The sequence below is a fragment of the Ostrea edulis genome, chromosome 8 (genome assembly GCF_947568905.1).
Source record: "Ostrea edulis chromosome 8, xbOstEdul1.1, whole genome shotgun sequence".
In the NCBI taxonomy this organism is placed as follows: domain Eukaryota; kingdom Metazoa; phylum Mollusca; class Bivalvia; order Ostreida; family Ostreidae; genus Ostrea; species Ostrea edulis.
In genome coordinates, this window is record NC_079171.1 from 31,014,706 (window position 1) to 31,039,850 (window position 25,145).

Consider the following 25,145-nt stretch of genomic DNA (forward strand, 5'->3'; position numbering starts at 1 on the left):
TTTGAATAATTTTGAATCCACTTCACCCAAGGATAATTTGTGCCAACATTGGTTAAAATTGGCCCAGTGGTTTTGGAGAAGAAGTTGAAAATGTAAATGTTTAACAGACAGACAGACAGCCAGATGGCGGACAAAAAGCGATCAAACTTTCAGCTCAGGTGAGCTAAAAACTATTAATTTCCATCTAATATTATACAGTTTAATTTCATCAATAATAAAAGAAAATTAATATGTTTTTGTTTTTAATTTGTTGGACATACATAAACAGAGGTATATATGTCCACATAAGAAATTCTCACATTTTCGTTAAACAGCAGAATAAAAATACACAAAAATGGTTAAAATGACATAATTTTAAAAGTTTTAAAATAAATTGCTACTTTATAAATAAATGTAAATTAATTGTGAATATCAGGGAAATCATTGCATACTAGACAAGCAATACAGGAAATACCAGCAGGAGTTGTTACCCTTCATCACATGTGTTTGATAAGAACATATTTTATTGCATATATATATTTATATAATATACAAAAGGTTTGTACGCAAGTTCTAACGACAAATTTATAACAATTGTTACAAAGCACATGCATAGACAAAATAAATACCAGTCATACATGAAACACAGCGTAAATATATTACTATTACGTGAATCTACTCAAATTCAATATAAACTTGTTAACAGCAGTGAACATTTTGTTGTTAATTTCATACCCCAAAGTAAAATCCGTGTATCAGTAAAAGATAATTCTTTTATTGGAAAGAGTGTTGACCTATAACATTTCCTACAATTGGAAATATTTTACTAAAGATATGATTTATGCATCTTCTCTCATACCATAATTTTTTTTTTTTTTTTAGGAAAATATTACTTTTTTTCAGCATTAATAAATTCACCAATTATTTTTTGTTTGCACCTGCATGGTAAAAAAAAATTCTTCAAGAGATAAATTTCAATCATATGTAAGAGAAGGCTTGTATAGGCTGCAAGCCTGCTGCCTAATCCATTTATGTTTCATACATAAAATATTGTTTAAAAAAAAAAAAAATCATGTGAAAAGATTTAACTTTAACCTATGACGTCACATTAACGATTTACCTTGATCAGTAATTAATTAAATATTTTTAAATGGTTATCGGTGAGGGACAGGGACAGGGACAGGGGTGGGTGGGGTTATAAAGCCGTGTCTATCATAGAATGAATACGGTACGATGTCACATTTAAATAAATCGTAAGTAAATGAAAGTAAGGGGAGTTAATGAACAACAGTGTCTATCATAGGATGAATACGGTATTTTGTCACAATTAACCAACAGTAAGTAATCAAAATGAGATTAAGGTGAAGGGTTAAAACACAACAGTCTATAACAGGATAATTAGGGTACTATATCACAATCAATTAACTATAAGCAAATGAGAATAAGGAGTTAAAACACAACGTGTCTTTAATAGGATGGATACGGTAATGTATTGTCTTTAATAGGATGGATACGGTATTGTGTCACAATTAACCAATAGAGAGTAAATGAAATAGGGATTGTTTACGAGCCTTTATAACCAATCAGAACTGTGTCAGAAAAGAAAATTTTCATCTTCTATCATGTAAATCATCATGTTCTAATCTTAAATTAGTAAAAGAAACCCCATCCTGATGGAAAAGCAGGATCCTGATGACATTGCTGTAGTCTGAGGCAATTAACTCATAGATATTCTAGTCTTTGTGAATGGCATAGTGATTAATGAAACTTAAATTAACATAGTAATTGCATGATCATGTTGATACAATGATTTATGAAAGTTGGCATGGTAATTATGTCAATAGTGATTTATAAAACTCGACATAGTATCTACTAGTAACATACACACAATGATTAATTGATATCAGCATAGTGAATAAAAAAAAAAAAATTGTGCTCGAAATGATTACCGGTAATCACAAATCAATATTTAACACAATTCAAATCAAAACATTGTAGAATAAAAAATAAAAAACATGAGCAATTCATTTTATATAAGATCTGTTGTTAATTTCTATTCAGATAAATCAAGTGGTTAGAGTGTACACAGAAGTACACAGAACAAGAAAAACTAGAGCCAAAAATTGAACAGAAAAAATATTAATCACGATTACTGATTTCACAGAACAATGTAGATTTCACTTCATTTGAGCAAAAAGTGTGTACAAAGTACAGAACAATCAGTAGCCAAAATAGAATTTACATGCTGTATAAAGAAATCAGATTCTATCCATGGCTAAATATAAACACAATGTACAAGAAAGCTGTATGCGATAAACCTATTTTTCCTTAAATTTTTTTTCCGTCTCAAGCAAAAAATCTATAAAAAGAAAAACATGATTTACAAAAAGTTTCTCAATGTCAGTTCATGGGTTTTAATTTTATAAATATCTATAATTGACAAAGGTTTTTTCTGTAATTATAAATATTTATATTAACCATTGTTTTGTCTGTAATCATACTATAAATATCTATATTGACCCACGGTTTGTCTGTAATCATATTATAAATATTTATATTGACCAATGTTTTGTCTGTAATCATACTATAAATATTTATATTGACCAATGTTTTGTCTGTAATCATACTATAATTATTTATATTGACCAATGTTTTGTTTGTAATCATGCTATAAATATTTATATTGACTAATGTTTTGTCTGTAATCATACTATAAATATTCATATTGACCATTGTTTTGACTGTAATCATGCTATAAATATTTATATTGACCAATGTTTTGTCTGTAATCATACTCTAGTTTTTCTTTTAGCTCTCACAAGTTTATTGTTATTCCAAATTTCCAAAATTTCGGCTTGAGCATCACTGAAGAGACATTATTTGTCGAAATGCGCATCTGGTGCATCAAAATTGGTAACCGTACAAGTTTTATATTAATATTTATATCGACAAATATTTTGTCTGTAATCATACAATAAATATATATTTAGATTGACCAATGTTTTGTCTGTAATCATACAATAAATATTTAGATTGGCCAATGTTTTGTCTGTAATCATACAATAAATATTTAGATTGGCCAATGTTTTGTCTGTAATCATACAATAAATACTTATATTGACCCATGTCTTGTTTGTATTCTATGGTTTTTGTTTCATTGTTTTAGATTTCTTAATGAAGGCACAGTGATTCACATATGACGACTTAACTTTACATAAAAGCCTAAAAATACTTCTATGATAAAATTCAAACATCAAAAAAGTTTCTCAGAAAATATAGATTATAAGGAACAAATATCTATTGTTCAACTCTTGTAAAAAAAAAAAAAAAAAAAAAAAAAGAAGAAAAAGATGTGCGAGTGTGAAACGATAATGCCCCTCTATGGCAGCAAAGCAATTCTGGTACCCAAAGAAAAGTCATGTAATAAGGAAAACACCTGTGAGATACGAAAGCTCGATCACTCATAATTCAAAAGTGACAGCCTAAATTAATAGTTTTTCAAAAGTCAAGGTTATGAGGTAAAAACAATGTGGGTACAAAAAATAAAAGTCTGGTTACCAGTAAACACTTGTGACACTGAAAGCCAAATCACCATCCATTTATGGTCAAAGTTAGCAAACAAACAAAGAGACCAAAAACTACATGCCCACAAATTTCATAATTCATAAAAAAAATCCAAAAATATGAAAGACCTTTCACCATCCATTCATAAGTTACGACCAAGGTTAAAGTGTTTGCAGACAACAGATAATGAGACAGAAATATCAAAAACTGAATTCTGGGGCATAAAAAAACAAAGGGAACGTTCAACCTCATTAAAAATCCCTGCACTGATTTCATTATCTTACTCTCCCATCATACAAACAACCCAGTCTTCCTTTTCTTGAGGGTCGTGGTTTATAAGATATAAAAAGTCCTTAGAAATTATACCTTTTCTGTCTCGAAAACAGGAGTAGTGCCCTGATCTTTATGACAAAAAAAAAACTTAATTAAAGTACATTGATTAGAATTAAGGAGGAATGCTACAACAGAGAAATTTAATGTGGGTGAACAGTGGAAGTTATGTACAACAAAATTCTGAAATTGAAAACTTTACTTCAAAATTTACTTTATATAGTCAAAAAATGCAGTTTTAGTTGAAAGTAATCCATTTAAAATTTAAAACCCCTGCTGGACTTAAACCCGCGATTTACAGTTCAGCTAACCTACTGAGTTACTCAGTTAGGCAATTAAATCTAAAAAAAAAAATAGACAAATATTGTTGATAACTAAATTCGCATTTATGTTTTAAAAGGAAGGCGGCCATTACATGACGCTGTGTTACACCTCCTTAAGGTGATTGTTTACATATTGTATCCTTGTTTTTCTGAGTAATTGGGAGATTCTGTGCAATACAGGAAATGAGAAATATACAATAAACATATACACTGTAAGCTTTCTTCATTTTCAACAATTAACGGGCGTTACGATTTCCCGTAAACTGACCCTCACTAAACGGAAAAGTCATGAAGTTCAGTTGGTTCAATATATCTCATCAAGTTGAGCGAGTATATCTATACATGTATACACTATGGCTAGATCCCGAGTTACATTACACCATTTCTCATTGGTCAGAGGCTGTCACTAAGTTACATTACATTGTTCTCATTGGTCAGAGACTGTCACTAAACAGGACATTAGAGTCTATCATCAAGATTTCATTTGCTGCTTTTGAGCTTCCTAAACCAGGCACGGTTATACTAGAATATAATAAAGAAAGACTGCATAAACCAATCATCTACCACGGCGGTTTTCTATCTCCGTATCAACTAGTTATCTAATTTTGATTGCCATGTTATTTATATCTAATCCTTTTAAAGGTTTTATCAATTTTCATATCACAATTTATATCACTCGCATGTCAGACTTGCAACATATCACATGCATTTTTTCAAACATGGTATACAAACAACACAGACCAAAAACAATAAGGATCAAACATTTTCAAACGATGGATAAATTAAGATTAAAAATTAGTAACATGCATTTTTTGGGGGGTTGGTGAGGGTCAATGTAGATCATTTAACCACTAATATCAGAAATAGAGGAAGGGTGATAACTCTACTTAGATATACAATTGCTTGTGGTGTAATATCAGTGGTGCATTTAGAGTGGGCCAGCCCCCCATCCATCTTTCGCCAAAAATTTAGAAATAATGGGAGTAAACCTCCAGATTTGTCACCCAAGATAGCCGAGCATTTTGGTTATTAATTGACTTTTACTTTGTCCATAATAACCATTTGATGTATTTATATCCCCAGATGTGTGTAATTGAATGCTGTCAGTGGGCGGGGACTAAGGAAATTAACTCGGAATATGCTATGTGTAATTCAATTTCCATTAGGCAAGTATTTTTAAAATGTCAATTTTATATTTCATTTTTCTTTCAAATATAAATGTCATTAGTTTTTTTTTTTGATATGCGAGATGATTATAGTTACAATGCAAAAATGTAATAAAATATACAGAATAGCTTATGATAACATCATCATTAGTTAATAACCTCACATAACCAACAAACTATATTCCCTACCTCGGGTCCCCCGCCCACTAGTGCCCAACATTAATCTAACGTTAAAATTTAACGTTAAATCAATGTTAAACAAGCTTTTACATGACTTTAATGTTAGGCCTAAATTTTTAAAATTAAATCTACATTGAGTTAACATTAGGCACAAATGGCTGTGTATTGATTTACTGATTTCACATGCAGACCGAAATGTTTTCTGCAAGAATATGTCTTAAAGTATAATTAAAATTGCTATTTTAAACGAATTACATAATCTGATAATGGAGCCATAAACTTGGCTGTACTCACTTTTGATCTAACCTTTATAAAAGTGAACAAAGATCCAGAACTTTAAAGATCCCTTATCACCTGATGTCATGTTAAGCCTAATATTCTTCCCTTCTCTTGGAATTTGCTGCACCAGTAACCTAACCGTCATCATTACTACAAGGTAAAAAAAAATTCCAAGATTGAATCTAAGAAAACTTGAAAACCTGATGCCTAATACAAATACAAAACAAAATGTACAAATCATGTGTTAGATCATGTGGTCACAAATTAAAGGGCACAAGGAATCTCCAGAAATCCCTGCAATTACACTTACACAGAGAATTTCCTGAAATCCCTCCAATAAAACTAGCACAAGGAATTTTCAGAAATCCCCCTAATGAAATTACCACAGAGAAATTCTACAAATCCTTACAATAACACCAGCACAGGGAATTTCCAAAATTCCTTAAAATAACACTGCACAGAGAATTTCAAGAAATCCTTACAATAACACTAGCACAGGGAATTTCCAGAATTCCTTACAATATAACTGCCACAGCGAATTTCCAAAATTCCTTAAACTAACACTAGCACAGGGAATTTCCAGCATTCCTTACATTAACACTAGCATAGGAAATTTCCAGAATTCCTTTCAATAACACCAGCACAGGGAATTTCCAGAAATCCTTACAATAACATTAGCACAGAGAATTTCCAGAATTCCTTAAAATAACACTAGCACAGGGAATTTCCAGAATTCCTTAAACACTGCCACAGGGAATTTCAAAATTCCTTAAAATAACAATAGCACAAGGAATGTCCAGAAAGGTGACTGTATTGGTGATTTTCAGTTCTAACAGCTGAGAAATACCACAGGCACCTGAAGTATGGATATAACTACCCCCCCCCCCCCTTTTTTCCCATAATTTTTTTTGGTGGGAATAATTTCTCTGAATTGTATGTTTGTTTACAAATTTTTGTTTCTTACCTTGTGTATTTTATTATACTGGTAGAAGGCCAATCTCTAAAGCTTACAAAAAGCGTGAAATGATTACATGAATCGAAAGAGGAATGAGATAGACTGGGAATTCATACATTTCAGAGAAATTATTGCCACAAAAAAAAAATTAATTAAAAAATGAAAAAAGAGTGAGGGGGGGGGGGGGGATAGTAATATTCATACTTCAGGTGCCTGTGAGAAATACATATTTTGGAGATGTTGAGGTGACAAGTCATCAAACTACACAGATCACAACATTAAACACAAACTAAACCTAGCTATCATTCTCACGGCAAGCAGCACAAAAAGGGCCCTGCTTTGTGGCATAATTCGCTAAACTCAAGGTCCATAATTCTTCTAAACATATTATGTCAATAAGCCCAAACTCAAAAACTGCAATAAATTTAATAAGTTATGTATAACATACAATACAGGGGCAGCAGGGATAGAAAAAAATCGGAAAAAATTATTTGCATGGATGCACACGAGTTGATTACTATAGGGTATCAATCACAGGTCCCTAGTAAGGATTCATCCGTAGACTGGTAGTACTATAAGTCATTTCATTCAGACTTTTTTTCATAAGCAAAAAAGGGGGAAGGGGGTATATACACTAGCATAAAAAAATTCTATATAGTGTTTAACTCAACTTTGAAACAAATGAAAGATGTCAAATGGACTTAGTAATGCCAATTAAACACTCCCAGAGGAGAGAACTTCCCGAAGATCTTAGATAAAAAATTCAACTTTAAGTTTTCAAAATGAGGAAACTTATTTATGCATTTAGTATATCCAGCATTTTTTTAATTGGCCAATTTTCAAGCACATACATGATCATGATTGATGCAAACTGTAAGCTCTATTTATGTTTGGCTTATATTCGATTTGATTGTATTTCAAAATCTAATGAAAGATGATAATTACATGTATTAATCAAAAAACGATTTCAAGCTTTTTGTTGGTAGTGAGTATCCTTAAAAATTGACAAACAAGGAATATTCATAGTAATAAACCATAGATACAGGTATGTGGCTGAACAGGCAATGAATAATGTACAGTATAATCTGTCTAAACCGGCTATGTGTGGTTCCAAAGAAATTGGCCGGTTTGCACAGAGTCCGGAATGCAGAATGTTGACAAGAATGAGAGTTGCTTCCCTTGTATTCACTAACTATGCATACGTGTGTAATGATTGCTAACGTTTTAATATACATTTATCACAAAAGAATTCAAAATGTAAAAATATAAATGTCAGTGTTTTATTGTCGTGCTCATTTGAAAAAGTTTCAATTTTTATTAAACAGTTTAAAATCTGGGAATTATTCGCGCAATTTTCTGTTGGTAAATTGTCGATTTCGTCTACATCATCGCCGTTATCAAGTGCTACATTATGTACGTTCGTCAAGTTTGTGTTGTGTTCGTTTAAAATTTGTCTTTCCCATCTTTCATTGTAAATGTATCACTTTCAACTGTCCCAATTTGTGAAACGGAAATTGATGTAATGCCGAGTGATCGACCGGACATGGCGAGTTGTGCTAACTAACTGCATATCATCACAGTCTGACTCGCCGTAAAGCTCCGAGAAGTCCACGAGGGGAAATCCTGCTTTTGGAAAACATAACGGGATTGTTGCCGATTTTGTTTCATTCCAAGAATGTATCGAATTCATCGATTAATTGAACTTTATCTTTTAATGTCAGTTCTCGTCTCTGTCGTTAGGGGGAGGTCGCCATTACCTCGTGCGTGGTGCTGTCATAATTGAAAAGTGCACCCCCTAAAAATCAGGTTTTATTTTAAACTGATCGCGACTCCTCGCCAGTTGCACTCTTTTACTTACCTGTGGCTTCCCTTGAGACACCCTTTGTGTACACCGCGTGTGATCGACCACAAATACCAACAGGTTGGTCATCGTGGGGTGGCTGGTTTAAATGCGATAATTAGAGCTTATTACGAGCAGATGGGACCTTGTGTACACCGAATACAATTGACCGCAACAATAAGGGTGGTGTATCATCGAGGGGCCGGTTTACACAGGATAATTAAAGTTAATTAATAGCAGTTGGGACTGTGTAAGCCGGCCGATATACAGAATACGCAGTATCCGGAGTACAGGGAATTATCAATAAAGGATTTGTTAAAGAAATGTTAGGGACTATATTTTGTGGCCGGAATTGACAGAGCGCCGGAGTACTCAGAGGCCGGTTTGGACAAATTATACTGTACATCAATTTGTAAATCACATACTGTAGTTCGTAACAGAATTCACAAATAAAATGAAGTCCACCTAAATACAGCATTAATAGTTTTGATTGTCTCAACGGACCTGCATGTACATACATATATGTATATCAGTAAATCACAGATTTGTTCAAAATATACTTCCAAAAAATGACATGAGAAATTACAAAAAAAAAAAAAAAAAAATACCAAAAAAAAACCAAACCCCCCAACCAAAAAAACCACACACGTGAAAAATGGCAATTTAAAAATGGCATATAACTTTTTGTCAGGTTGCCCTGGTTTTCAATTTGAAGCTCTTTGAAATTTCATCATACCAATTGTGTCCACGTACTTGCATGTACTCGACACCTGAAAACATACGTACAGAGGCAATCCACCTCCTCCATAAAAGCCCTGTTTAATGCACCGCATTTATGCTTGTTTGAATTTCTGGTGTGGCAATTTGTTGGCAACAAACAGTGTCACAATAGCTTCCGCGTACTGCAGTGCTGATCGGTCTAACCAGGTTATGGGATCAGGGGTCAAAATCCCACTCTCAAAAAATCCAAGATGGCCCCCGTGCCTGGTCTCCACTAGCAGACTGTTGGTGTGTGACACTAGAAAAACACAATACACACTTTAATTCAAATTCAGCAGATTGTGCTTTATATCTAGAGCAGGCTGTCCAGCACCCTTGGACAAAAAATAAGGGCAAATTTTAGGGGTAAAATTTAAAAAAATTAGGGCTAAATTATGAATTTTTAACCAAATTGCGGAAGTTTTAATTATTTAAAAGGACTTACCTTGTCAAATTTGACAATAAAGAAACTCACATGACACACAAATAAGATGTAAGTACAGGAAGGGCGTATTCCAGTGTTCCATGGTCTCAGCTATTATTGGCTATAACCTAAAATCTCAACTCTTTATCACAAAGTCACAACCAATAAACAAGCTTGACACATGGATCCACAGGTCAACTGCCTTTCACTGCATCAGCATTATCTGAATAAGAACTGCAATCTACGTTAATAACACACATTTTGTATGAATGCATTTTGATTTTTCAAGACTGATAAAAAAGTAGGAACTGACATGAAAAATAAAGGCTTTTTTAGGATTTCCCCTTGAATTTTACATTTTTTTAGGAATTTTAGCAAAACTGAAAAAAATTAGGAATTTTTAGGAATTTTAGGGCCGCTGGACAGCCTGATACAGTGTTGAACCATATGAGTGATGTAATCCTGGGGATTTATTTTACTTGATGTAGTTCATTATAGGCAACTTCAATACAAGTGGGGTAGCCTCTATATTGTGTTGCCTTAGTTTGCGGCCTGTGATGACTCTTCCATGATGTTAACAGTTAGCTAGTTTTTCAGTTAAATGGAAACAGTGTGCAGGAGGCCCATGAGTTTTTCAGTTAAATGGAAACAGTGTACAGGAGGCCCATGAGCCAAATGCTCACCTGACCTACCTCATACTGGCAACATTAATAATGACCCAACAGTAAACCAAGACTTTTTCACTCACATGAAGATGTCACAATTGCCATTGAAGGGCTGCAAGATTTAGGCTTATGCTTGGAGTTTACAGCCTTTGAGCAGGGAGGGACCCTTTTTGAGCCACACATACATGTACTGTGAAATAAGGCTTTGGTTTTTTCTCTCGATGAGATCAGGTGCCTAGGAGGAGTATAAGCATCCTCTAATGATTGCATGGTCACAACCGCTGTGAGCCCTATATCTTGATCAGGTAAACAGAGTAACCCATAGTCAAAATCAGTGTGCCAAGAACGGCCTTACAATTGGTATGAAACATGTCAGACAGCAGTTGACCCACAGATCGGTTGTATTGGCAAGTTAGATCATTATAACAACCAGAGAATTTGCAAAATGCTGACTTTAAAAGATACTGTTGAAACTTCTGTAACATCAACTTGTTTGTCAGTAGCCAGTTTCAATTTAAAAATTGATCATAAGCAGGACAACCTCTTGCGTATCGAATCAGTTGAGAGATATTAACACCATATGAAGGTGATAATGGAATATTGCTACATAATTATGGGAAGTTGACGATGGAGAAGCTGGAATCATCCCGTTTGTTGTAAAATGATTGATTGGCTGTAGGTTGTTTAACGTCCCTCTCGAGAATTTTTCACTCAAATGGAGACGTCACCATTGCCGGTGAAGGGCTGCAAAATTTAGGCTTATGCTTGGCGCTTAAGGCCTTTGAGCAGGGAGGGATCTTTATCGTGCCACACCTGCTGTGACATGGGGCCTCGTTTTTTGCGGTCTCATCCAAAGGACTGCCCCATTTAGTCGCCTCTTACGACAAGCACGGGGTACTGAGGACCTATTCTAACCAGGATCCCATGGGATTGTTGTAAAGTCAGTCATTAAATTGCAGGTAATATTTGTTTTTAATAAGCTCATAGCAAAAACAATTCTCATCAAATAAATAAGGATGTGCACAAAATTATCCATTCAAGGTTTTCCCTAGTTCTTACTTGCATATTGTTTTCCAATCTCCACCAAGGGAGGAGGCACTAGTGGGTCATCTGTAGCGTTCAGAAGAAACATCGGCAAGGATATCTGAAACAGTTAACATAACATCTACAAGGATATCTGAAACAGCTAGCATTACATTAACAACGATATCTGAAACAGTTAACACAACATCTACAAGGATATCTGAAACATTTAACATTACATTAACAAGTATATCTGAAACAGTTAACATTACATTAACAACGATATCTGAAACAGTTAACACAACATTAACAAGGATATATGAAACAGTTAACACAACATCTACAAGGATATCTGAAACAGTTAACATTACATTAACAAGGATATCTGAAACATTTAACACAACATCTACAATGATATCTAAAACATTTAACATAATATTAACAAGTATATCTAAAACATTTAACATTATATTAACAAGTATATCTGAAACAGTTAACATTACAATAACAAGTATATCTGAAACAGTTAACACAACATTAAGTAAACAAGGATATCTGAAACAGTTAATATAACATCTACAAGGATATCTGAAACATTTAACACAACATTAACAAGGATATCTGAAACATTTAACATAACATTAACAAGTATATTTAAAATATTTAACATTACATTAACTAAGTTGGTTATTCTATGATCTTAAAAGTCAAAGGGCAATAATCCTGGTAAAAGTAGATCAGTGGACAAACAAGCTTAATCTGTGATTGGTTATAATACAGACACACACAAGTGAAGCTTAATCTGTGATTGTTTATAATACAGACACACACAAGTGAAGCTTAATCTGTGATTGGTTATAATACAGACACAAACAAGTGAAGCTTAATCTGTGATTGGTTATAATACAGACATACACAAGTGAAGCTTAATCTGTGATTGGTTATAATACAGACACAAACAAGTGAAGCTTAATCTGTGATTGGTTATAATACAGACACAAACAAGTGAAGCTTAATCTGTGATTGGTTATAATACAGACACACACAAGTGAAGCTTAATCTGTGATTGGTTATAATACAGACACAAACAAGTGAAGCTTAATCTGTGATTGGTTATAATACAGACAAACACAAGTGAAGCTTAATCTGTGATTGGTTATAATACAGACACAAGTGAATCTTAATCTGTGATTGGTTATAATACAGACACAAACAAGTGAATCTTAATCTGTGATTGGTTATAATACAGACACAAACAAGTGAAGCTTAATCTGTTATTGGTTATAATACAGACACACACAAGTGAAGCTTAATCTGTGATTGTTTATAATACAGACACACACAAGTGAAGCTTAATCTGTGATTGGTTATAATACAGACACAAACAAGTGAAGCTTAATCTGTGATTGGTTATAATACAGACATACACAAGTGAAGCTTAATCTGTGATTGGTTATAATACAGACACAAACAAGTGAAGCTTAATCTGTGATTGGTTATAATACAGACACAAACAAGTGAAGCTTAATCTGTGATTGGTTATAATACAGACACACACAAGTGAAGCTTAATCTGTGATTGGTTATAATACAGACACAAACAAGTGAAGCTTAATCTGTGATTGGTTATAATACAGACAAACACAAGTGAAGCTTAATCTGTGATTGGTTATAATACAGACACAAACAAGTGAATCTTAATCTGTGATTGGTTATAATACAGACACAAACAAGTGAAGCTTAATCTGTGATTGGTTATAATACAGACACACACAAGTGAAGCTTAATCTGTGATTGGTTATAATACAGACACAAACAAGTGAATCTTAATCTGTGATTGGTTATAATACAGACACAAACAAGTGAAGCTTAATCTGTGATTGGTTATAATACAGACACACACAAGTGAAGCTTAATCTGTGATTGGTTATAATACAGACACAAACAAGTGAAGCTTAATCTGTGATTGGTTATAATACAGACAAACACAAGTGAAGCTTAATCTGTGATTGGTTATAATACAGACACAAACAAGTGAATCTTAATCTGTGATTGGTTATAATACAGACACAAACAAGTGAATCTTAATCTGTGATTGGTTATAATACAGACACAAACAAGTGAATCTTAATCTGTGATTGGTTATATTACAGACACACACAAGTGAAGCTTAATCTGTGATTGGTTACAATACAGACACACACAAGTGAAGCTTAATCTGTGATTGTTTATAATACAGACACACACAAGTGAAGCTTAATCTGTGATTGTTTATAATACAGACACACACAAGTGAAGCTTAATCTGTGATTGTTTATAATACAGACACACACAAGTGAAGCTTAATCTGTGATTGTTTATAATACAGACACACACAAGTGAAGCTTAATCTGTGATTGGTTATAATACAGACACACACAAGTGAAGCTTAATCTGTGATTGGTTATAATACAGACACACACAAGTGAAGCTTAATCTGTGATTGGTTATAATACAGACAAAAACAAGGTATACCTACAAACCTAACAGATTAATCCGTTACACAATGTATGTACCTGATTTATGCAGTATCTGCAGCTGCTGGATACGTAATATTCCTTTACACTCTTAAACCCCGCCCTCCTTCTGTCAATCAAAATTAAAAATTATTAGAAAAAAATTATGGATATAACAATATTACATTTATTATTTCTATTTTAGATCTACATTACTGCAGTAGTAGTGGTAGACCAGTACTAAACTTTGAGTTACCTTTCAGACCTCTCTAATTCTTGAGAGTTTATTATTTTTTATCTTTACCACTATTGCTGCAGTAGTGTAAATCCTTTATATAACCAACAACTCCCATCACAATATAAATCATCACCACATCTAGAGACAATCCTTATCACGTTCAAATAATGATAGACTCTCAGGAAGCATACGACTGGAGAGGGTGTAGTTTGAGTCCTGCTTACAGCTTACACGTAAATATAGGAAGTGCCAGCTCCACTGGGGAAGGTGTGGTTTGAGTCCCGCTCACAGCTTACACGTAAATATAGGAAGTGCCAGCTCCACTGGGGAGGGTGTAGTTTGAGTCCCGCTCACAGTTTACACGTAAATATAGGAAGTGCCAGCTCCACTGGGGAGGGTGTAGTTTGAGTCCCGCTCACAGCTTACACGTAAATATAGGAAGTGCCAGCTCCATTGCCAAACACTTGACATAGGTGATATCAGTGGAACTTCACCAACAACTTGTAATGTCTCAATACAAGTAAAAAAAACTTGAAGGGATAAAATTCAAACAGGCATATCAGCCATTGAAATATGAAAGTAAATAAAAAATAAATATTTATTCGGTATATACATACATACAAACATACATACATAAATACCAAGGATAACCCATGAAAGCCCGAAAGCTTATTTCTAATGGGGTCCTTTGATGCACGGATGTTTGCGCTAGGGGGTCATTTATGTGAGAGGAAACCGGAGTACCCGGAGAAAACCCACGTTTCCGAGCCGGCAACCGCCATACCCTCTCACATACAACCACTGCCGATCACGGGGATCAAACTCGGGTCGCAGCGGTGAGAAGCGAGAGCGCTACCTCTGCGCTACCCAAACACTCCAAGTAACTGTCTGCTGATTTGATAAGCATTATACGTCGTCTCCACAAGCTTAAACTATACACACCCACATTCTCCTTCTTTTATACATACATCTGTCACTGGTGGTGATACATTTGCTGCGAGTGCATTTACTTCAGAACCGATCACTGCATGGCGTAAAATTTAAAAATATTTAACATAGATAGTAATGGGAACACTAAGCGTCCAACATTAGTTACAATGACCTTAAAATTGAGGTTCCATGACCAATCATGGTCATGCAAGAGGTAGCGTGTTAGCTTTGTAACTGACAGGTCAGGAGTTCGAGCCCCGCCCATATTTTGGTGAATTGTTTCAGCCCTAGTAATATTGCTATACCTAAACTCACCCTCCCAAAACTTATTGAACTGAAGATCAAGGCAACAAAATGTTGAATTGAGTGTTTATATTGAACCGTATCAATATTTGGGTGAATTGTTTCAGCCCTAGTAATATTGCTATACCTAAACTCACCCTCCCAATACTTATTGAACCGAAGATCAAGGCAACAAAATGTTGAATTGAGTGTTTACATTGAACCGTATTAATATTTGGGTGAATTGTTTCAGCCCTAGTAATATTGCTATACCTAAACTCACCTCCCAAAACTTGTTGAACCAAAAATCAAGGCAACAAAATGTTGAATTGAGTGTTTACATTGAACCGTAACAATATTTGGGTGAATTGTTTCAGCCCTAGTAATATTGCTATACCTAAACTCACCGTCCCAAAACTTATTGAACCCAAGATCAAGGCAACAAAATGTTGAATTGAGTGTTTATATTGAACCGTATCAATATTTCTGTGATTGTTTCACAGCTCTAACAATATTGTTATACCTAGACTAACCCTCCCAAAACTCTGTTGCAGGAGGTAAAATGAACGTGAGTTAACCTACCGACCGTATGCCTCGTCAAGTTCGTACAACGACGTGGCAGCCAGAACTTGATCTGCATCAATGTTGTGTTTTTCCTGCACATCTTTTCCCAGTAGAATGTCGTAATGTCTGCGTAACATTTTCTTTTGATTACACGTCATGGCGTATCCGTACATTCTCCGTAAGTGGGCCCAGTCCTTGGCTAACTCGATAGCTCTGTAATATCAAAGATGGAAGTTTACAAAACGGCTTGGTACTTAGTTAAAACTGGACTTAAAGGGACTGTATCACGATTTTCCCCAAAATTTTATTTTTCACTTTTAATGATCAAAATCTACTGTCTAATATGTTTTTAAAAAATTAACATAAAAATAAGGTAATACATGATAACAGAAGCTGATATTAGAGAGTTCATTATTTGTTTTGTAAACAAAGATTGCGGTACGTTATTGTTTACGAAATTTTCAAAAGAAATGGATATCGATCTAGGTTTATAATAATTTTCACATTTCAAGCATTCTTCGGGTAAAATGTGTCATCTAAAAGTTAAAATGTGTGACTATGCAAAATAAAGATGCTTTACATTACAAAATTGATATTTCACTTGTTGTTTGTTTACATAAAAAGACTCAAGTTTTTGTTTACATATCACATATTCAAGGCTAAAATATAGCTTTTATTCTTGCATTCAGAAGGTCAAAATTTTGGTTGTCAACATCAAATGAGTTATACTTTTAATATCTAACATCAAAAATAGAAAATATTTTGTTCAAAAATCGTGAACCAGTCCCTTTAAGAGATATCAATTGTATCCTGTACAACTGCCACACTAATCAGGGCCCAATTGCACAGTAGTTATTTAAGGAAACTCCATACACACGTTGTGCTCTGATAAAAATATTGAATGTGTATTTATTTCCATTTATTAGAGTTTATACTAAATGAATTATCAACTAAAATGGGTATGTTATCATCCTACTCGTGCATAAACAGAATTGCGAATATTATAACAAATTGCATTAAGAAAAACTATTATTCATAGTGTCATGTACAGCGCAATGCCCTTCCCCATAATTGTAAATTTCAGGATCATTCAATCCTCAAAAAAAAAAAACACACTTGAAGTTGAAACTTGGGAAATTTTACTCAAATTTTGAATGCTCAAATAACAGAAAACTCAAACTTAATTTTCAGATTTTTTCGAGAAATCCCAGTCAGGGGCAGCAGTCCTGAATTCCCACTGGTCCCAAAACTGCTTCATACCAAATTTGAAAACAATTGGAATGGTGATTACAAAGAAGTATAACAATTCATGTTCAATTGTTAATGCATGACAACAGACGCTGACCATACGGCATCAAGACACCTGAGTTTACTCAGGTAACCTTGAAAAAAAATTCACCTGTTGACTGTTTTGTTATAGTAACTTACTGTTCTGCATCGTAACCCTGACAGAGGGACATGATACACAAGAACTTCTGCTCTCTAGATAGATCTTCACCCACATATTTCACCACGACATTTCCTCCCATACTGAAGCCGACACCCATTAGTCTGGTGTCAGGGTACCTGGTCAGGACATTATCTACCATAGCCCCGTACTCCTCTGTACAACCTGTAAATATCAACCAATCAGAATTCAAAACTTGTAATGTTATCATAAGTATCCACCAATCAGAATTTAATAATTATGTGTTATCATGAGCATCAACCAATCGGAATTCAAGAATTAAATATTATCGTGAGCATCAACCAATCAACATTCAAAAATTGTTATCATGAACATCAATCAATCAAAATTCAAGAATTATGTGTTATCATGTGCATCAAACAATCAAAATTCATGAATTATGTGTTATAATGAGCATCAACTAATCAGAGATTAAGAATTAATGTGTTATCATGAGCATCAACCAGTCAGAATTACCAGGACACGCTGAGATTTGATGAAAGCTGTGAATTTCTTTTATTCTATAAGCATTTGTATCAGGTGAAGTTAATGTTTATTCAAACTTATGCTTGAGATAATATGTTTTACGGCGTGACCGTGTTTGAGGGCGAAGCAAACAAATTTTGGCATTAGTATCTATATCCAAAACAGGACAAAACAACCCGAAGTTAGCACGAGGACGCGCGTACGGAGCTGTATCAAAGCATCCTAATTTTGGATATTTGATCCGCCTATATATATTGAACACGGGAAATATAACGCAATTGATGTAAACAATACATTGTGACGTCATATTCAGCGTCGTTATTTAGCAAATTTACAAACATAGCGTTTGAACCACAACAACAAACATGGCGTTTATGGTGGAGTGATTATATACAGTACACGACACGAGTTTTATACATCCCACCGTGGAAAGACCACGGTGGAAAATCCACGGAGATACACCGTGTCCTCCATTTTCCACGGTGTGTGTTATTTGCGAATACACACAGCTGCTAAGAGCTTTGTTCTGGCCACGGGCGCCTTGTGGGAGATGTGAAAATGTGCCGCAGGCCAAATAATCAAGATAAGGGTGGAATTTTAAGAAAAGAAAAAATGTCAATAATTTCCCCCCTGATACTGATATTGTTTTTCAGCATTTTGAGCCGATTCCAACGATACCAAACACTACATATTATGTTTTTAAGAAAACCTGGTTTTGAATTTTTTTCTTTTAAGCTTTTTTCTTCATTAAAATATTCTTAAATTCTATGTTTGAATAATGCGTACTTGCAGGCAATTCCTGTTTTGAATGCGGATGAGTATATTCAGTAAATGAAAAACATACATGTACAACATGTGATAGGGATATTTAATAATTACGATGTGCTCTCTCTCTCTCGCTCTCTCTCTGACAAATGCACTGTTTAACATAATTACCTCCATCATATTGTGTTGATATGCATCTTGACAAATATAACTTGATCCAATATAGAAATTAGAGCATTGTCGATGATTAACAAATTTGAATTAATTTATTACGTAAGTAATAGAAGCAAAAATACAAACCATCGAATGATTTATTTTTAAAATCCCGAGTTAATTACATTTGACCGAGACTTATGTTCGATGTACTTTGATAGAGGTTTTCATTAAAAAAAAATGTTCATCGGGAGTGTCTGGATAATGCAATGATTTTTGTATATACCATGCAAATTCCTAGGGTCTTGCCACTAAATTACGGTTAACTAGTTTGGGTTTCGACTTCTCATGAAAAGTGTGAAATATATTGGGTCGGCGCGATATCAGTTCTAGTCTAAGATCACGGGTATCTTGCGCCGACCCAATATATTTCACACTTTCCGCAAGAAGCTAAGCACTTCTGTTGATTTCAAATACACGGATTAGCTGACCCCCATTGTTCTACTGAGGCGAAAACCCCTTCGAATTTGCACGGAATGTACAAGTTATACACAAGTCATTGTTATAGTCATACATCATAGTACCGCTAACCCGACAAACATTTTTTTTATTTTGAATAAGTTATTGAATGACGAAGTGTGACCAAACTGCAAATTGGACTTTATAGAGCCCCGTGCTAACATTACTTATATTTTTCAATGTATCAGAAGGGGTATGTTGCCGGTTAAGTTGTGTAAATTTCTTGATAAGCAATAAAATAACAACAAAAATAGTGCTTAAATTGTCTGATTACGAAAACCTTTCAAGTTTTCAAAGTACACCCTCTCCGATTCTACGTGCTTGTAATCAATATCCAAGGATGTAAATCCTCGGTGTCAAATGCAACTAATTCATGAAAAAAAAAACTAATATACATATAAACAGAAATGACTTAACGATTATTTGCTTTTGTTCATATACGCTATCGATTATTAAAATCTTTAATTCAATCTTTAGATGCATTAGATAATGAGAGAGAGAGAGAGAGAGAGAGAGAGAGGAGAGAGAGAGAGAGAGAGAGAGAGAGAGAGAGAGAGAGCATTGGTAATCTTTGGTTATAATATTCATGAATGTATGCAGATACGGGAAGTTTAATACGTTCAGTATAAATCTTGAAAGTACAATTTCTTTCTGATTAATCATCTATCCCCTTTCATTCTGATTTTTTTTATTTCCCATTTTGTTTTCTTTACATGTTAAATTTTTCAGCTGGTCCGGGTTAGGACTAATGAATGAGTCCCCCCCCCCCCCCCCCCCTTCTAAAACGATGTTACGTGCTTAGCCGTCTATCTCCCTCTCAGTCAAAAATAAAATAAATAAATGCTATATATACTGCAACATCATTGGATTTACTGGATAATTCTTCGATTGGACCTTCATAATACATGTTAATGCAAGCGGACTATCTAGGCTTTTTTTTTTTTTTTTTTCATCTTCGCTACGCTAGCCAAGATTATTCGTCCACGAAGGCACAGTTGACTCAAAACCCATTGCTAGCGGAGATTAGATGAATTTTACCCCCGTATTATGTTACAACTGACCAAAACCTAGTACGTTTGTTTTACAACTTTCATTCAGAAGACACGCAAGTTATTGAGTTACTGAATAAACGAGAAAATGTCTGCATTTTTATTTCAATCGTTGTCAACTCTTTACTTTGTGATATTTCAAGACTACATGTACTCAATTTATTGGATCTCATCACCATTATGCAATGGTATACAAAAATATAAAGACAATAAGCTGTTATATATACATTTAGTAAATAATACATGCGTGTAATAAAGTATTTATCAAGTTAGAAAAAAACAAACTAAAAAAACCGTGTTATTAAAATGTGAAGTATGGGAATTCTAGGTAGGGAAGCACATTTTATTTTCTTATTTTTTTAATGAAAGTACGGAATTTTCTAAAGGTTTGTTTAAAAGTAAAGATATTTTTAATATTTATTTGCTTAGGTGATAAAAATTTGATTCTTTGCTCACATTGCTTCACAGTTGAGTACATAATGAAATTCATATCCAATGTAAACATGTACTTGTATATAGCTGACCTTAATCACATATTCCTAATTACAATGAAAATTTTACGTAAAAATAAACTATTGCTTATGGTACACATTTCTTTGAACTGCTGTTTATCAAATTGAAATTACTGGCATGTGATTGTCGTTGTTCACGACCCTTCTTTTAATTGGTGAAATTGTGCTGCACGTGCCGTGAAACAATGTACCGACGAGTGGTAGGAATAACACAGGTGTTTATATACAGGATGTCGAGAATTTGGGCGTTTCATAAAAAGGTGTGAACGTCTGCAGGGAAGTCTACATACGGATATGTACCGAAAACACCAACGTATCATTAAACAACAATTACAAGAATTGAATGATTGATAGCTAATTTCTAAATAAGTAATGGGGTGGGGGCATGCATGCTGGTCAAGTGAAAAGTTTTTTGGGTGAATCATTTCGGAAATTATTTCTTTGTTTTATCACACGGAGGTACACGGTGGCATCGACGGAGATACAGGTGACATTCACAGAGATGCGCGGTGGCATCCACGGAGATCCTCCGTGGACTTCAATGTCTAGCTCGCGCGGAAAAATAGGACTTCAAAGGTGCCGACAATTTTAAAGGTCCACCGTGTTTGGGGCCAATTTGTTCCACCGCGTTGCGTGAAACACACATAAAACTCGTGTCGTGTACTGTATGATTAAGAAAATAAAATTTACATGCTTTTACGAATTTTATGCAACATCTTAGAACGACGTGAACTAGGGTAGACGAGATTCAAAATGGAGAAATACATGTCCACGCGATAGTATTCGAATCGACGCCATTAGTACCAAAATTTTCAAGTTCCATAGGTATGGTTTAATTTTTCATTGTTTTCCTATATTTTCCTTTTAAACATGTATATACGTGTTACCTATAGGGAGAGCTCCGCTCTCATGGCCCTTCGGGCTGTGAGAGGGCTTCACCCTCTACTAATTAGTACATGATTTAAGAATTTTATGTATAAAAAAGCATCCCAGTCTCAGATAATGCATGTAATTAAACCTCTCATTAATAGTAGATATTGACCAATGGTCAGAATTATGGGAAAACAAGAGGTACTGTGAGCAATGCTCACTAAGAATACCCCCCGCTTACCCCAATCTCCCAAAGGGGTGTTGGTAATAGGTATAAACTACCTCTTTTCTGAGTGTAAAAAACAAATGGCATGACAAACCGAACCATATTGCTACTTCGATGTCCAGTGCGCGTGACCTTTGACCTTTTGACCCCAAAATCAATAGGGAACATCTTCATCCCATGGGTAGTCCATATGTATGATATGGTGACTGTAGGTGGAAAGGATAACGCTTTAGAGCCCGGAAACCATATTGCTACTTCGATGTCCAGTGTGCTTGACCTTTGACCTTTTGACCCCAAAATCGATAGGGAACATCTTCATCCCATGGGTAGTCCATATGTATGATATGGTGATGGTAGGTGGAAAGGATAATGCTTTAGAGTCCGGAAACCATTGCGTCTACAGACGGACGGACGGACGGACAACCCGATTCCAGTATACCCCCCCCACAACTTGTTGCGGGGGGTATAATAATTCATTTAGATACACAACTTCACAGAGCATAATTTTCAGAGATATCCAGATATAAATGTTGTGTTTAAATTTTAAGTAAACAGAAAATGTCTACAAAGGGAAATAACTTGTACAGTCAAATTGCTACAAAGTTTGTGCATTGGAGTCTAGCAGGGGTTTAAATTTTTTCCAGATTTTCTCCTAAAACTGCATTTTTTAACTAAACAATGTTAATTTTAAACTGAAATTCCAATATTTTATTGTACAGAGCCTCCGCTTTCCATCCATGTCAGATTTCTCTGGTGCAATAAATTAAGAATAATTTTGCTCCTGCTATTTGTCAAAATAAGTTTCTTTGGTGATGAGATTTATAGACATTCAAGGTTGTGCAATCTTTAAGAGGCACTGCATGGTGAATTAATCCATGAAATAGCAGATGAGAAAGATTTTTTTGAAGTACCCAGTTTGTGATTTTGCTACATATTAGAGAGAATTAGAAGTAATCAGTTTGTGATTTTGGTACATAGAGTTCAAGAAGTACTCAGTCTAATAAATCTTGTATCGAATTGACGTACATATTCATAACTGTTCAGACAGTCTGGTGTCATCTTCGCTAGCCAAGGGTTTACGATCTAAAGAAGCGTAGCGGATCGAAAACCTTCCGCTAGCAAAGATGGTCTGGTGTTAACATATACCAAATCTTAAACACTTTTAAGAAGTAATTAGTTTCCTACATGTGTAAGTCAGGAAATGACATCTAAGGTTTTCTACACCATTCAAAAGAAGGCGTGTAAAAATTAGTGTTATGAGTTAATGATCTCACCTACAATTGTTTGTGAGCAATACAAACAAGTAGCCGAAGGAAATATCTTAAAGTAAAAATTAAAACCTGAAGACAAATTTGCATATATTATCAAGGCAATCACAATTAAAAATTTGAATGGAATTGAAACATAAGGACAATCCTGTCTGATAATTATCATAAAGCGCATCATTAACAGCAATTGTTCATTGACATACAGACAGCACTAATGCCTAACAGATTGCACTTTGTAACTGGTAGGTCGTGAGCTCGAGCCCCACTCGTGCCATGGCCATGTCCACCTAAGATCTAAACATAGGTAGTGATTGCTGCTTCACAAAACGTTTGACATTTAGAAGTGAAAATCATGTTTTTTCGATTATGTCCTTAAAAACGGAGGTCCCAAGTTGCGGCAGGCATTGGCACGATATAGAACCCTCAATGCTTCAGCTTAAAGTGCTAAGCATAGGTCTAAAATTCATGGTTCTTCATCTACAACTCGTGACATCTCATTTATATGGGTGAAAAATTCTTGACAGGATGTAAAAAAAAAAAACAACCAAACAACTTAACACTGCATTCTCTACCCAGAGTTCCGTGCGCTCCTCGCACTATACCTCTGTCAACGGCTTTTTACAGAAATCTTGTAAAAGTTTCTTTGATCCAACATTTATGTTTTGGACTAAATATTTAGTCATATTATGATATGTTTTTGATGCAATCAAATTGATGCTTCCTGTAAATTGTATAAAATCGCCATTTTCTGATCATAAATTTGGAACTACTTCGTAATATGCGTATGAATGTAGGATATACACGTGGTGGAGATTTAAATGTAAACATGGAATCAAAATTAAGAAAGGCTGTTAAAATACGATAAAACTTGTAAAATAATAGACAAACAGCTAAATGGTAAATATGCACTTATTAAAGTGTCAGTTGGCGATGAAAAGAGCCTGATGTATCACCTGTTGCCTGAACTTTTAAAGGGAAAGGAAACCGAGAATGATTATTTATATCATGTGATTATATTGTCACGTGATTCCAAGCGTTGACAGAGGTGTATGTGAAGCTTGCGTAACGCGCCCTCTGGTGAGAGAATGCCTAACACTGTATTATGCTACAGCAACTATGGATAGAATTTATTCCACAATTGTGAAGGTTATCGACGAGGTCATATTAAAAGCACGATTTATTATTGTAAAAAGAGTCAACATTCATTCAGAACATGTAAACAGGACTTAATTTGTACATGTTACGTCAATGATAACTAACTTGTGTGAATTAACATTCGTTTGGAATACGTTAACATGACTTTGTGAGCGAGTGTAACATTAATGATTATCGTATGTGAACATTCGTTTGGAATACGTTAACATGACTTTGTGAGTGAGTGTAACATTAATGATTATCGTATGTGAACATTCGTTTGGAATATGTTAACATGACTTTGTTACATAAATGAGATATAACTACCGTATGTGAACATTCTGGAGCTGGTGAGAGGAACGCTGGACAGAGCCCCGAGGTGATTCAATACCGCCACTCTGTAGCCATGTTCCTGGGCGTAGTGGACAAATGTACAAATATAGGTCGTCTCGCTGCTGTTGGCGATTCCCGGACACAGGACCATGGTGAAATCACCTAAAATTCAAAAACCATAAATATCTGTAGCTATACCCAACAGTAAAAGAGTTGATTAACGTGTGCCCATTTCAGTCCTAGTCCGAGCCTAGTTACAATTGGTCTGGGCTATAGTAAATATTGTTTCAAAAGTACAACTCTTGTAATTTTTACATTTTACACAGACACTTTAGGGAGATTTAATGTGAACATATCCTTGACCTTTAAAATGAATGTTTTCAATGTT

General features: G+C 34.6%; 1 protein-coding gene across 4 annotated transcripts in view; it reads right to left on the reverse strand.

Moving 5' to 3' along the window:
- Nucleotides 1-229: 229 nt before the first annotated feature.
- Nucleotides 230-25,145, reverse strand: part of LOC125661527 (monoacylglycerol lipase ABHD2-like) — a 35,350-nt gene continuing 10,434 nt past the window's right edge. The window contains exons 3-10 of one of the 4 annotated variants that reach the window (XR_008798089.1): nt 24,752-24,919; nt 17,424-17,607; nt 16,014-16,208; nt 14,042-14,111; nt 11,524-11,608; nt 9,403-9,634; nt 5,837-5,971; nt 230-4,718 (exon numbers count right to left, since the gene is read on the reverse strand). Coding sequence is in view for 1 of the 4 variants with exons in the window: in XM_048893565.2 (XP_048749522.2) it covers nt 9,450-9,634; nt 11,524-11,608; nt 14,042-14,111; nt 16,014-16,208; nt 17,424-17,607; nt 24,752-24,919 (887 nt within the window). In the remaining 3 variants the exon portion in view is untranslated. Of the gene's footprint in view, nt 9,635-11,523; nt 11,609-14,041; nt 14,112-16,013; nt 16,209-17,423; nt 17,608-24,751; nt 24,920-25,145 lie in introns of all 4 variants that reach the window. The other 3 variants (XR_007364959.2, XR_007364960.2, XM_048893565.2) reach the window with 3 other exon arrangements.